At 43.4% G+C, this 15,732-nt stretch overlaps 1 protein-coding gene across 2 annotated transcripts in view; it reads right to left on the reverse strand.

The window, feature by feature from the left end:
• GRID2 (glutamate ionotropic receptor delta type subunit 2) overlaps positions 1-15,732 on the reverse strand; it is a 1,102,902-nt gene that overhangs the window by 934,947 nt on the left and 152,223 nt on the right. For both annotated transcript variants that reach the window (XR_014472933.1, XM_083179104.1), the window contains exon 2: positions 1,383-1,538. Coding sequence is in view for 1 of the 2 variants with exons in the window: in XM_083179104.1 (XP_083035230.1) it covers positions 1,383-1,538 (156 nt within the window). In the remaining variant the exon portion in view is untranslated. The remainder of the gene's footprint in view (positions 1-1,382; positions 1,539-15,732) is intronic.

Here is a 15,732-nt window from a genome sequence, read left to right on the forward strand (position 1 = left end):
AAAGAAAATATGATATGATCCTTACATGAACTTTAGCTCGCATTTTTTTTATAGAAAATTAATGAAACCTGGAAGTTTTTCACAGGTCAAAGTACAACAATGTTTCAATATTTTACAGTGCTTTTTCAGGAACAAATGTACATACAGTAGACTTAAGCAAGAAATTATCAAACTTGCCCTTACTCCAAAAACATTAAACTTGCCCTTATTCCAAGAACATTAAACTTGCCCTTATTCCAAGAACATTAAAGTGAAATGAGGAGTATTCTAGAATTTAATTCCATAAATGATTAGAGATTCTACAAACAGTTTGAGTAAATAATTGATTTCACAGCCACCTACATTTTTTAAATACAGAGAAGAAAAGATCTTGCGTTGGATGTGTGATTTTTATTTTTGACACAGACTTGTTACCAACATCATGTCTTGCTTTTTCTAGTATTATATATGGAAACAATATGTTCACTAAATGAAGATAGAAGTTATATAAATAGTCAACCTCAGAGTGTGTTTCTTTAAAGTGTTTAATCAATTTAGGATAATGCTTCTTATTCAAACAGCACTCCTGATATACAACAAATTTTTTTGGGAGTCATCCCTATACCCTGCATTAGAAAATGCTAATCTCCAGTATAGTGAAAATGAACATACTTCAATTTCGTTGACAATTTGTTTTCCTCTGAGATCTACTTAAGCACTATGGAATAATTTCGATCTCCAGTGCTATGAGTTATGTTTTACCCTTTTTGTTAACATGTCACAAAGGTGTTAAGAGAGTAGGCAAACTTTCAAACTCAGTAACCCTTTTATAGCCAGAAAAAAAGTTGTTGCACTGATTTGGGTTCAGTAGATGAAGTAAGATTGTTTATTACAGAACCTAATCAAATATTGTTGATCTTTGAAATGTTTTGCAATTGGCTATTACATACAAGTTCTGGCGCTTTCATTGCTAAAGGTTGGTTTTAGACAGGATCACCAAAATACACCATGAAACCACAAACAAAGCAATCCAATATAACCATAGTTTGTTAAACATGCTTACATAAAATAGATGACACGTCACCTTTTATTTTGTATTTATGTTTTTAAAGAAAACTGAGGACTATTCTAAAGCCAGTTTTAGAGCTCAAATGATGTGTGTTTGTTACTTCAATTTCTTTAAAATAATTCTAAATTCAAACAATATACAATAGTGAAAACATCCATTTTTCGACTTACTCATACATGTTAAATAAAAGGACAGAATATGTGTATTTATGAAGCAGTACAAAATAATCTGTTTGTGACTTTAAACAATTAAAAATTTAATTCCAAATGCTGGTACATTTCCAAATGATAACTGTCTTTAAATTAAATGGAAATAAAAATCAACCACACCCTACCTTCCTGGACAGCCACAAATGGATTGCTGCCATCAACGAATTTCTCAGTAAATGTAATTTTTTCAGTCTGTAAAATATCTTCATTCAAATTGAGGTCGTCCACTGCCATGCGAAATACTTCATAGTCTCTCCTAGCAGAGTCATCAAAAATAGCCCCTGAATAATAAAAAAAATACAATATAATTAGTGGGTGATAGCAGGTGCGAAAAGACAACTATGAACACCTATCATGGCAGCTTAATGCAATGTTGAAAAGAAATTGTGTTGCAGTAAGAGGAAAAATAGGACATTCATGGTTATGAATTGCTGCCCATAAACATAAATAACACATGAAATTTGTTCTCATATGAGTGCTGTATAGATGTTGCTTTCTGCAGCTTTGACAACTGATGCTATATTATGTGTCAGGTATAATAGGTCTTTTTGTACCTTATTCAGTAAGAAAAGCTTTTTAGTCCATGTACCATAATAAATGTCTATGACTATATGTAATACAGCTACAATAAAGCAGATCTAGGGTGACACTGCAGCTGAGTGTAGCCAGCCGTGAGAAGAGCAATTGGAAGCTGTGAGGACAATCAGGATGCACTAGTGCTTTGTATTCCAGTGCCAAAATGCATAACATTAATTCATGTTAAAAGGACTATATTTTGTTCTAAGCAGTGCAGGTAGTAATTTAGATCATTGTACAAAGTTGCAAAGATAAAGCATTCATAGCATGTGGTTATTGAAGTACATACACAAACAAAAATACATGATTTGGATTTTTAAAGATGATCATTCATTCGAATAGAAATTAATTCTCTAAATGGATTGATTTGCTGCTTTGACTGATTTTATATCACAACAATGCTTTGTCTAAAAATTTACTTCAGTATGAAAACACTTGAAGCAGCAGATGGATGTCATAGAAGTGTCTAACGTCTAATTGTATTTGTGTTTGCCTCCATTGCATCCAATGACCCATTTTTTTAACACCTTCTGACAGTTTAGTTGTATATATTTGATCTTATTAGAATGTTATGTGTATTTCAGTACAATACACATAGACTATTGTTGGGTTATGATAACACTTGCAAAGAAATGGCAATTGAAGAGAATAGAACATAATAATTACAAAAAAATAACTGTCTATTTAAAGCTCTGAGCTTTTTTTGCTCTTTTTCTTACTCATTTAAAAAAATGAAACCAATGATTTCTTGATCGTCTTTACTTCTCTTTTCTAATATGTGTATTTTTTTTATATCCAAATAGTAGTATTTTTTATTTTTCATTTCGAGAACACCTTCAATATTTATATACATTATTCAGGACAGGAAAGAAATGTCACTGTGTGGTGCACCTATAGAAAATTTATTAAAATGTAACCTTTATTTAATTTGGTTAAAAGTATAGCGAAATAAAATGACACATAACATGAAGGACATACAAAATTTCGTTAAAAAAGGATAAAAGTTATCCTTGCGACGTGGGGTCCCACAATCCTAATTCCCAATTTCCACTTAGATTCCGTACACTGTCTAGCAAAAATATTTTCTATTGTACATATAGATATGTGACAGGCAATGAACGTATAGATCTTAATTGAGAGAAAATAATCGCCCCACTCATAGGGGAAGCTCGGCGCACTTTCAAGCAAAATATTAATTAGGGTATATAGTATATAGGGCAGCGTCAATATATAATTCAGTTAACCAGTGCTGGTATTGAGGGAACACCGGTGGCAGATTAAATATAGTACTGGTGCGCTAATTGCATTAATTCAAAAATAGCGCTTATCAAGTATCTGACAGATAGCGTGTCGGCCGTGTGATTTAACAGTATGGACTGGCCGGTGTTCTTATATGGGAACACTGGCAGCCGTTCCAAACACAGTGTTCACACGCTAACCAAATGTGTTGGTAGCAGCGTTTAACCCTTTAGTCCCTGGAGTGCGGCGTGTTCTATCGTGACACGCCGTCTCTCAATTAACAGGACTGGGTACAATATCTGACCGGTATCGTTTCCGCAGCGTTAATCTACAATTTAAACTTTGACAGCCGCTCTAAATGTAGTGTTCACACGCTGACCACCGTCTCGGTAATAGCGGTGATCACTTTACGCTGACTGAGCGTATCAGTAGCAGCGTTGACCCCTCAGTCCCTGGAGTGCAGCGTGCTCTTTCGTGACACTCCGTCTCCCAATACACAGGACTGGGTGATGGTAGATAGGAGTGCACCCTCAGCCAATGGGCTGTATGCTTATGCGCCCGCTCAAAGCCACAATTTTTAAGCTAAACAGATCAAAATTTTGTACATTTCAATGGGGGTGGGGGAGTGGGGATAGCCCACGAAGTGTACGGTCGGCGTACGCTTCGCTAATGAGCTTCGTCAGGACCAACCTGGGTGGTACCTGTGAGCTCTTTAAATACCTGTAGGTTCATGAATATGGTAATGCGCAAGTGCGCTCATTGGCTGTCAAAAATGTCACTCAAGGGTTGCATAATGCGTTATACGTTATGGTATGTGTTCCGTTCATATACGTTCGGTTGGGACAGCAGTATAGTGGTTAATGGGGAGATGCACAGTTATAGTGCGTTAGTGCGAATAAGGATTTGTATCACCATTCATTGGCCCTTATTCTGATTGATGCGGACTTTACCGCGTTCTTACGGATCGCGTCTTTACGGCGTCTGCGCATGCGTGGAGAACGCTACGCGCATGTGCCACGCCTTGACTCGGTACCAGTTCGGACAAAGCCCGTCCAAAACTGGTCACCGCAATCAGTCGGGAAATAGGGGCGTATTATGGGCGTCATGCGGAATGACACATGGGCGTAGTTTCAAAGTGGGCAAAACGGGGCGGAAACATGGGCGGACACGGGGGAGTACACTTATGTTGGGGGGCGTACATTCGGAAACCACTCCGAATGCACGCGAGCAAAAAGGGCTGAAATGTGCGGTGTCCACAAGTGTACTATTGCTTTGCGGACACCACTCGTTCATGCGGTAGGCGAACGTACGCCTAATGACTACAACCATTAACACCTGAACCCAATACAATCTACTCCTTTACTCATTACTCACTAATAGGACGCTTGTCAGTGCTTTAATTGAAACCATTGCTGCTTCAAGGAAACCTTAGTAATCCCCCACATATGCTGTACTTGTCCCACACTTAAAAACTGCTAACAATTGACATGACAGAATATTAATACTAGCAATACACATGTGTATTCGACATGTACTCATGAAACCACACATTTTGGGTAAAGTAAACACATTTATTTATATTCATGTCACACTCAATGCCACTGTCATGCAATGACCATAAAATTAAACATCAAAACTATAAACAACATGCCAGGAATGCAGCAAAATAAATAATAATAAAACACAAATATAATAGCACACAGATGGACTCCAGCACCTCCTATGTGCCACTGCACATGTAGCCAGTGGGAAATGAGGAGGCTGCTGGCCCTTCTACAGCAGGGCAAGCTGCACCTGACCATTCTCCAGCAGGGCACCCTACACCTGGCCCTTCTGCAGCAGGCCAACCTGCAGCTGGCTCATATGCACCATCAGCAGACTCATTTGGAACACAACCGGGGACTTCACCAGATAGTACCATGGCCATCACTTCAAGTACAGCTGACAGTAATGCCAGGCACAAGAGGGCAACAGGGGAACCACAAAGGACATATGAAGCAAGGGCTCATCTGGTTCCCCTCAGCACGTGATTGGACACAAGAAGCTGACACACACAGCACAATGGAAGATTTGGGAACACATAACGGTAGAGATTAATGCGGCCACAAGTTCATTTCCGACCACGTTTGGCCTTGGTAGGCTCCTTGGCCTGTGCAGCAGCTCTTCGGGGACGCCCAGATGCTGGGGCAGGTGGAGCAGATGATGTGGAGGGGTTGGCTGGTCTACCCCTCCTGCCAGCAGGGAGTGTTTCCGCTGGTAATGCACCAGAAACGGATGACATTAGGACCCTGTTGCTGGTAACCAGCTCCACCATAAGCTCATTATGGTGGAGGAGGAGATCATTTTGGCGGGTGGCTTGCTCGGCCAGCACCTGAGCACTTGCAGCCATGGCCTGATGTGACTCAGCCATGGCCTGCATGCTCCCAGCGATGGACTGCTGGGTGCTGACCAAGCTCGCCAGGATCTCCTCGGTCCTACGCATCCGTTCTGATGCCAAATCTCCCTGCTGGTTGATGTCCACAAGCACCTGGGCCAAGGCGGCCAAATCGGCTTGGCCCGATGCCTGCTGCTGCACAGGCCTACCTCTGGGGCCAGGTGGCACGGACTCCTCCACCTCCTGAGCAGAGTCCTCACCAAGCGGTGGGGTGTCTGTGGGAAAAGATAAACACAATTAGGAGACATTCTACGATAATTACTTGCACAAGTTTATGGCATGACCAATATTTACCTTCCAGAAAAGACGCAAACACTTCAGCTGGGGCCTCGCTATCCATCGTGCTCACCCCCCTGATCTCCTCAACTGAGATACAGCTCTCCGCCATCTCCTCCAGGGGGGTGAGCTCTAGCCCTGATGGCATGGGGCCGGCCCCAGATGTCTGGCTGTGGTCCCACCGCTTGGTCATCTTCCTCTTCAGGTTGGTTTTGAAGTCCTGCCACCTGCAATGTAAGTTGACATATTAATACATGTCACTCCCAATGTTAGCTGTTGCAGCCATTGCTATGTGCTACATCTTACAACATGTGATTAATGTCCCATATATAATATTACATGCAACTATGATATCAACCGTTACAATACACATTCACAATCACCCTACTCTGACTCTCAAGGAAATAACATGGCAATAATGTATGTGTATCGTAACAACCTCATGTGCCATTTGCAAAATGCATATAAGCATCAATTAAATCATTACTTGGCTATTACTGGGCACATGTATGACAAAACAACTTGCCTCTTCTTCACATGGTCCGTCTCACGAACTTGTGGCGCAACTGCATTAATCTCTGCCGTTATCTGTTCCCAAATCTTCCATCGGCGTGTGTGTGTCAGCTTCTCGGATGGGCACTCTATCCAATCACGTGCTCGGGGAACCAGGATGGCCAGCTCCTGTGCTTCATATGCCTTGTTTTTTTTTGGTGGTTCGGCTGTTGCACTGGCTCGCCCCTTGCTACGTCCCTGGCCACGCCCCCTGGCACCAGTCGCTGCACTTGAAGTGCTGGCCATGGTACTACCTTGTGAAGTCCCCTGTTGTGTTCCAAACAAATCTGCTGATGGTGCAGATGAGCCAGCTGCAGGTTGGGCTGCTGCAGAAGGGCCAGGTGTTGGTTGCTCTGCTGTCGAATGGTCATGTGCAGCTTGGCCTGCTGTAGAAGGGCCAGCAGCCTCCTCATTACCCACTGCCTGCATGTGCAGTGGCACATAGGTGGTGCTGGAGTCCAGCTGGGCAAAAAGTTGCTGGAGCTCTGGGTCTAACTCTGGTTGGGAGCCAGACATGTTAGCAACAACATTGTCACCCTGTAATACACCTTTTTATACTGTTTGAGTATCCTGTTTGGCGGACATCAGCGGCAGCTGCGTTCCGTGCGTGAGCGTACGTCGCTGTTCTTTCGCGCCGCATACGGTGGCGGAAATTCCATTGTGGAAAACCTGGCGAAAGTTCTAAATGAAATACTGGTCACCAATTATAACATTGCATAGAATCTTCGGATACACCTGGGACTATTGCACAATACACATGCTATTTGCTAGCATTACATGACATTTGATTCATGACTACTGGCGTATGATGGCGTTTGATTGCAAGCTAAAAGTAGCCCATTCCCTTAGAGAATCCACGCCACAAGTCAGGCAATACTCATCTCTACTGTTATAGACAACACATGTGAGAGCCCTATAAATAGTGAGTTGCTGGTAGAATCAGTTGTCTCCAGATCACGACTTGTCAGGGTCTAAGGTAAGCTCTTCCATGCTCCTTGTAGATATGATATCCATTCACTATGTAAGTGTATGAAGGTATGCACCATTGCCTCACTGCCTACAGATTGTTGGGCCAGCAAAAAAGTGTGTGTATCATTATTGCAACATGTCACATGTTCACTATTTCACTCACAGGTCTTAAACCTGTGTGGGTTCATCTATTGCAGGACAACATGTCCCAGCAATAGATGAAATGTCTCATAGTACATGAAGTTGGCAAAAAATGCTGACACCTTTATCTGTGTGTTTTGGACGGTGTGTATTGAGTTCATATTATTGTGTCATCATTATAGAGTCAAATGGATCTGCGTGATTACACGGGGCGGCCATCAATTGTACGTATAGAAGGCTACAAATCAGTTTGTAGTGGGATATGGCCATTATGTGCATAGGTGCATCAGTATTTATGTTCATTTCTTTATAGGTTGCAGAAGCTATTCTGCGCTACATGGAGAGGAGGCTAAGGGCACTTGCGGCTCTCCCCACTCGTCGCCCAAGGAGGCCAGGACGTGCTAGAATCTATCGCACACGGGTGACTCTGTTTGCTATGCCCGATGATGAGGTACTTACTAGGTACCGGTTACCCCCAAATGTAATTCTGGATCTGCTCAACCTAATTCAGAGCGATTTGGAACCTCTACACGGGATCACGACAGCAATTCCGCCTCACACACAGCTGCTGGCGGTGTTGCATTTCTGCGCCTCAGGATCGTTCCAACAAGTAGTGGCAGTACTTGCTGGAATATCTCAGCCGGCCTTCTGCCGAATCCTGAGGCATGTGACGTCGGCCATGTTCAGGCGCAAGGGGCACTTCATGGCCATGACATTTTCCCCCGAGACCCTGCGCAGAAGCCAGCACGCCTTCCAACAAATTGCTGGCTTCCCTAATGTGATAGGGGCTGTGGATGGCACCCATGTACCATTTGTGCCTCCATCTCGAAGTGAGAAGATATATAGGAACCGCAAATTGTTCCACTCACTGAACGTGATGGTGGTATGTGGCCCATCCATGGAAATTCTCGCCTTCAACTCGAAGTTTCCCGGAAGTGCCCATGACTCGCATGTCATCCGACAAACCGGGATATGGCAAAGACTACAAGAGCTGGAAGGCCGTGATGCGTGGGTTCTGGGTGACTCCGGTTACCCATGTACGCCCTGGCTACTTACGCCGTACAGCTACCCAGCACCGGGCCCACAGGAGGCATTCAATGTGGCGCATGTTGCCACCAGGCAAGTGGTGGAGCGCTCAATTGGCCTTTTAAAAGGTCGATTTAGAGTGCTCCACCGCACTGGTGGTGACTTGCAATATGCGCCTGAAATGGTGTCGAGGATCGTGGGCCTGTGTGTATTTTTGCATAACATTGCTGTGCGGCGTGAGATACCCTTTGAGGAGTGGGAGGTACCATCTGAGCCGCAAGATCCGCCCATGCGCCCATCCCGCGCCCCTGAATGCCGGAGGGGATACCAGCTGCGGGACTCTGTGGCGCAAAGATATTTCAGGTACATGTTATTGAGTTGACATAACACACCCATTTTAGTCACAATCACCCCTTCAAATAAGTCCAGTGTGTTAGTTGTCAGTGTTACAAACCGACCATTAGCCAGCCTGCCCTCCTAATGCCAAAGAAATAGGAGATATTTAGCATATGTGTTTGGTTTTGGGGGAAGTTCAATATAGGTGGGAATTATTATACCTTGGACAAGGCATCTAATGTGTTTGTTATATCTTCATTATTGTAGTTGATACTATCCCTGATGACTGGTGAGTACATTGATTTATTCTATAATGTGTAGGGGATTATTTCCTGTGTTGATGTATGATTTGTTTGCATATATATATATATATATATATGATGTTGGAATTTATGCACATGTTTCAACATTTCAAGGAGCATGCAGCCAGGCAGCCAGGCAGGCAGGCAGGCAGGCAGGCAGGCAGGGCTGCTGTATAATGCTGGTTTCCGGATACCTGCAAGTGTGTGTATGTGTCTTTTACACATAAATGTACGCATACACATATATGCATAGAGTAAGTAATGCTAACTACAGCTATGCGTTGCTAAGCTATAGCACGCGTTGCTTGGCGGAGCGCGGGCTCATTGGATTTGCTAAGTGCATACACACTGTGTTTTATATATATCAGATTTGTTCATTGCCATACATCAACACTACGGTTTTGAAGGCATGCGAATTTGTCACCATTTGTGTTGGCGCAGAGACGCTGTTAATGTAAAAATGAACAATAAAGTTATTAACACAAATAACTGTGATCAACCAATGCCACCACCTGATTGGTTGATAGATGCCATTGTCAACATGGCGGAGACACGGAGGGCAGAACCCTTCACGCATGAGGAGCTGCGAGTTCTTGTCTCCGTCATGGAGACAAGGCTGGGCCGTGCGGGGCCCTTCATAACCAACCGCCATAAGCGGAGGGCCTACGCTGCGGCAGGGCGCCGGATTTACGCCCGCACTCGGGTGCGTAGGTCCCTCGGGCAGCTGGAGAGGCGGTGGTCCGACCTCCGCAGGCGCCAGCCCCAGCTGCTCACACAACTAAGGGGCGAAATTGCGGAATGTGAGTATTTTAGCTATGAAATTTCGCACTTACAACATAGCATATATAAGCAATAAAATGTGTCTCATGATAAGTGGGTGTCCATGGGTTTAAAAGTCCATAGACTGTTATGTGTGCTTCTTCCTGGTTAACATGCAGTCATGAGGCTTTTATATGTAATGCCATAGCATTGAGGATTCTGATGCATACAATGTGCCCGATCTAATATGTGTTACACATTGATAAATGCCTGGGTTGTAATGTGGGAACAAATTACTAACCATCACATAATAATTTGAATGACACACTTTGGAGTCCATTAACAGTAAGGAGCTACTTTCCTGCATCGTTTGCCATCATTATCACCCTTCCATGTATGTCTTGTTTTGGATTAATAAATGTGCCCCAATGAGCCAACATTGACCATGATGTTTTTTTCTACCACACAGCACGAGCCCGAGCCCGACAGGCCCGTGAACAGGCGGAGGCAGGCCTGGCCCAGGACGAGGGCCAACACCCCGAGGAGGAGGTGCCGGCAAGGGTGGAGGAGGAGGAAGTTGGCCAGGAGCAAATGGTGGAGGAGGAGGTGGAGGAGGAGTTTGTGGCGGAGGAGGAGGTGTTGGTGGCGGAGGAGGAGGAGGAGGAGGAGGAGGTGGTGGTGGTGGTGGTGGAGGAGGAGTTGGAGGAGGAGTTGGAGGAGGAGGTGGAGGAGGAGGTGGAGGAGGAGGTGGAGGAGGAGGTGGAGGAGGAGGTGGAGGAGGAGTTGCAGGAGGAGGATGTTGTGCCCGAGGAGATGGCGGAGGAGGGGGCTGAGGATGCCACAGTTGCCCCGGACACCTCCAATTCAGAGGGGGAGGAGGCGTGCCAGGCACCGGAGTCGGCGCAGATCGGTATGTTGACATAATGCATAATTCATGAAGTAGTTGTACTGGTATTTGTTTTTTAGCACTGTTGATTACTAATTTTGGGCCCATACTAATCATATAGACCCCAAAGTGGGTAGCTACAGATACAGGTACGGGTTAGATGGGGTGTCCAAGGCATCCCTTTCATCCAGGACACCTCTGAATTACACAGGTTTGTGGGATGGGTTGGAGGTCCATTTTGACTGCCACATAACCGTTGTAGTTAAACAGGATCCTGGAGTAAAGGGATGAGTGGATCATTTGTGGCTTAAATTCACCTGCTGCAAGCGTGGATTATGACCCATCAAATAGTGGAATCTATATTGTTGGTGAATGTTATTTATAAACTCTAGGATGTATGCTATAAATGGAGTATGGCCCGGCCTACCTTGGAATGGAGTCAGAAGTTGCCAGTGTCCCAGGAGCCTCCTCTACCTAAACACCCCCTGTACTTCAGTTTTTTTTTTGCCCGTCACAGAATTGTAGGTTGGTTTAGACAGAATTATGATTTTGAGGATGTGTACTGTGCATTCCTTACATTTGCATAACTCCCATGCCACGAACCATCACTGAACTTATAGACTGAGCAGATTGTGACAAGTTCTTATTGACGGAGCCCATGACCTGCTTGTCATTGGTTAGTCATGGGTGGGTTGTGACTGAGAAGAAACAATATGACTGTTATGTCTTCTGCAGAGTAAAGTGTATAGGCCACAAAATACAGTATGTAGTAAATAACTTAGCATGTATGTATATATGTGTCATATCTATTTATCTATGTGTGTCTCTATCTCTCTACATCATGGGTCCTCAAAGTGCGGCCCTCCAGATGTTGTGAAACTACAAATCCCGCCATGCCTTGCCACAGTTTTAACACTTCCTTATAGCAAAACTGTGGCAAGGCATGCTGGGATTTGTAGTTTCCCAACATCTGGAGGGCCGCAGTTTGAGGACCCATGCTCTACATAGATATATATATATATATATATACACACATGTCACCTAGCATTTGTGCAATTTATGTCGCAGTATGTGAAATGTATGCAAGAATAACATGACTAATTGTTGCCCCTTTGACATGCCCACAGATGACACCACACCGGCAGATGAGGGTGTGCATGGGGCCCTCCGGCGACTTGAGCACCATCTGCGGCTGGCGCAAGCCGACCTGCAGGACCTCAAGGACCAGCTTCTTTAATTTTGATTTTTATATTTTTTAAATTATGTTAATTGTGGCATTAATAAAATTGTTTATGCAAGTTCACAGTTGTTGGTTTTATTTGCACTTTAAATAGTATATGTGTAGATTGTTTATAATCTTTTACACAGGGTGTAATACAAAGCATTGCACTTACATTGCTGTAAGGGTTAATGTGTGCTATGCATGTGTTAGGCATGCTTGTAAGGATATATTGGAATCTAATTGATTCCAATTCCAAATAAGCAGTTTTTTATGAGGATAGGTAATTGAATAAGTGGGTCATGTGATGTCTTGCAGAAGATACTTCATAGTGGGTTGTTTGGCGTAAATCCTCCGCTTACGTGCGGTAGCACCGCTTGGCTCCCGTTCGGATGCGGTATTCCCGAGCATACTCTGTAATACTCTGTAATACCGTGCCGAATCGGAGTGTTTCTCCCGCACACGCATGGTTTGTATGTCGTCCGTAAACACGCCCTGTTCTTAAAGAGTGAGTCCGTCCGAATGCGGAGGACACGTGGGCGTTTCTACGGACGATGGCCGCATGCGGCAAAACACCGTGGCGTGCGGACCGCTCCGTAAGAATGCGGGAATATCCGCACAGATCAGAATAAGGGCCATTGTGAGTAATGCACGGACAAATCCGGGAGCAGTATATTGGTTGGCCAGTTAGACTGTCAATCAAAATACGTGTTACACCGGAATAAGTGCCCCGTGTATTGTTTACTGATCTCATGGTCTCCATGGTTACAGCAGTCCGAGTGTCAGAAAGAGGAAGACACATAATGACCATTGTATTTGTTAGCTTCCTCAGGTAAGGTAGTGTATATATGCGTTTTTAAACTTAACCCGATTACTCAACAAATTTGGCATCCTAAGTTTATCCCGTTTACTGGTTAGGATGCGATGTCCACCAAATGCGGCAGCATATTGGTTCCTGGGGATATGTACAGACTGTATGGATCAAGGAGGTTACAATCATGTTTGATTATAAATAATGCGCGGACAGTTCCCAAGTTACCAAGCTGTCAAACGGAATGAGTGTCGCCTGGTGATGGGTGCCTCGTACATGATGGATGGTCTCCAAGGATCTGGTAGTTCAAACGTTAGCAGGGGACATGGGGTGGCCGTTCTTATAGAATTGCTGATGTCCCATATTTCGGAACCCCAGTGATGACCATATAATCTATGTCATCATTGAAAAATGTGGATGAATATGACGGCGGGGATTGCAGATAGTGGGAGACATGTATAACAGATCGAGTGATCAAGAAGAAGCAGTGTACTCTTCTAATGGAGAGATTGGTGGAAAAGGGAGAATAATTGAAAATCGTGGAGTGTGTATCGATCATAGATGTCCCTAGTGGGTTTGAGACAGAAGACAAGTGGTGACAGAATATTAATTATTAAAATGCAAAAACACGCGTGCATGGCAAATCAGCATAAAGAGGTGTATGAAAAGGAGAAAAAAATAGATAATTAAAATAATGAGAAAATATACAAATATTGTAAAGAAATATAGTAATAAATGTGTATATTAATTATGTCTTAGGAGATGATGATGTCGATAAATAGGTGTCAAAACAAAAATAAGTGGATAATACTGTGAATTTGATATCCAGGATTATACATCCAACTGAGGGTCCATACTATCGTCACCCACCGCGTATGTGGTGGGGGTGACATGTGATATATTTAGACACATGTACACCATACGCGGGGATGGGGGGCGACAGTTAGTACCCAGAAGGTGTCTTCCCTGAATTGTATTATATAGTGAATGTGGTCCTTCCGTGTAGTGGTTTTTATGTAGATTGAAGTGACAAATGTTGAAAATTAAAGAGAAATATTATTGGATGATGAGAGAATATGTAAACAATGATTCTCTCAAATGACAGCGCTTCATACGTTGTCAATATGTGATGGAATGAAAAAAATTATATATATAATATATAAAATATTAAATATATGATGAAAAGAATATATATATAGGTGGAATTAGAATAATAATATAGGGTTGTTCTTTTCTTTTGTGATATGTTGACCACTATGCGCTCCCGTAGATTCAAGAAATGAAAATCGATGGTCTTGTTGGTAAATGCTATATCGTTATGAAATATCAAGGTTGAGTGTACTGAGGCTATCAGATCCCAGTTGCGGTAACGTATATCTCAGGAAGGTTTATACAGTTGTCATATCAAGCACAATGATGATGGTAGATCAAGATGGGTGAGATAAAGTTAGAGGAAAACAGTATAATTGTTTTCTTCATTCAATCCTGATGGGCACATAGAACCCATCAGGAATATTAGGCGGGTTTCCTGTTTTAAAAGTTCTTTATCCCAATCGCCCCTCCTTATATTCATGGTGACTTTGGTCATCCCAAAGGCCCTTAGGCCATTTGGGACGCCGTGGTGATATTTGAGGAAATGCCTCGCCACTGGGGTCAGAGGTTTAAAGTTGGCTTTGTCTCTTGAGGCGTTTTTAATATTTAGCAGGTGTTCAGATAACCTTTTTTTTAAAAGGCCTGCGGGTTTTCCCGATATACTGCTTTCCGCAGGGACACTCTATATTGTATATGACCCCTGCGGTGTCGCAGGTGATATAATCCTTAATTCGCCAGGTCTTGCCAAATTTGTCAGTATATGTGTCACGTGGCACTATATACATGCACACCTTACAGGTGCCGCACTTAAAGGTACCCTTCTTCCTGATTTTCACCGCGGTCCCTTTTTCCAAATGGCTGTGTACCAAAATGTCTTTCAGATTTTTACTGTGCCTCCAGCTGATGTCAACCTTATTGCTAAGGATCTCATTCAAATCTTCATCAGTCTTCAGAATGTTAACATGTTTGTTCAATATTTGTTGCACTTTCTGCCACTCTTTACAGAACGTGCCGACAAAATGTATCTTCTCCTTTTTCTCAGGTGTTTTGTTTTTAGGGACCAGGAGTTGTTCTCTTTTGATTTTGTGTACATCTTTTCTGGCTTTTTGGGTAGATTTTTTGCTGTACCCCCTGCTGTGTAGTCTAATATCTAGTTCGTCTGCTCTTTTTTTGTATGTCTCGTCGTTGGAGCAGTTTCGTCTGGTTCTGAGGTATTCCCCTTTGGGTAGACCCTTGATAACAGGTGGGAAGTGTGCACTCTGGTTGTGTAACAGCGAATTGGTAGATGTCTTCTTACAGAAGATGTCAGTACTGATGGTACCATTGGTCTCAACATAGATTCGTAAGTCCAAATATTCCACCTCCCTTTGGCTGGCATGATGGGTAAGTCTGAGGTTTAGGTGGTTGTTATTCAGTACTGTCAGAAATTCCTCAAATAGACTCAGATCTCCTTCCCATATAAGGAGGAGATCGTATATGTATCTCAACCATATGAGTACATGCCGGGTGTAGATTTCATTGCATTCTGTAAAAACTATCTCCCGCTCCCACCACCCCAGGTACAGGTTGGCATACGTGGGGGCACAAGTGCTCCCCATCGCAGTCCCCTGTACCTGGAGGTAGAACTGATCATTACATACAAAGTAATTCTTAGATAGAACGAACTGTAGCAGTTTTATAATAAAGTCATGGAGTGGTGTTTCCTTTTCCACGCTCAGGAAGTATTTGGAGGCCTGTATACCGTATTGATGGATTATACTGGTATACAGGCTCTCCACATCACAGGTGACAAGCCAAGCGTTGGGACTCAGGGTGATGTCCTGAATCTTGTTCAGGACATCCATGGTGTCCCGAACG

This window comes from Crinia signifera, chromosome 1 (assembly GCF_055691185.1).
Source record: "Crinia signifera chromosome 1, ASM5569118v1, whole genome shotgun sequence".
NCBI lineage: Eukaryota > Metazoa > Chordata > Amphibia > Anura > Myobatrachidae > Crinia > Crinia signifera.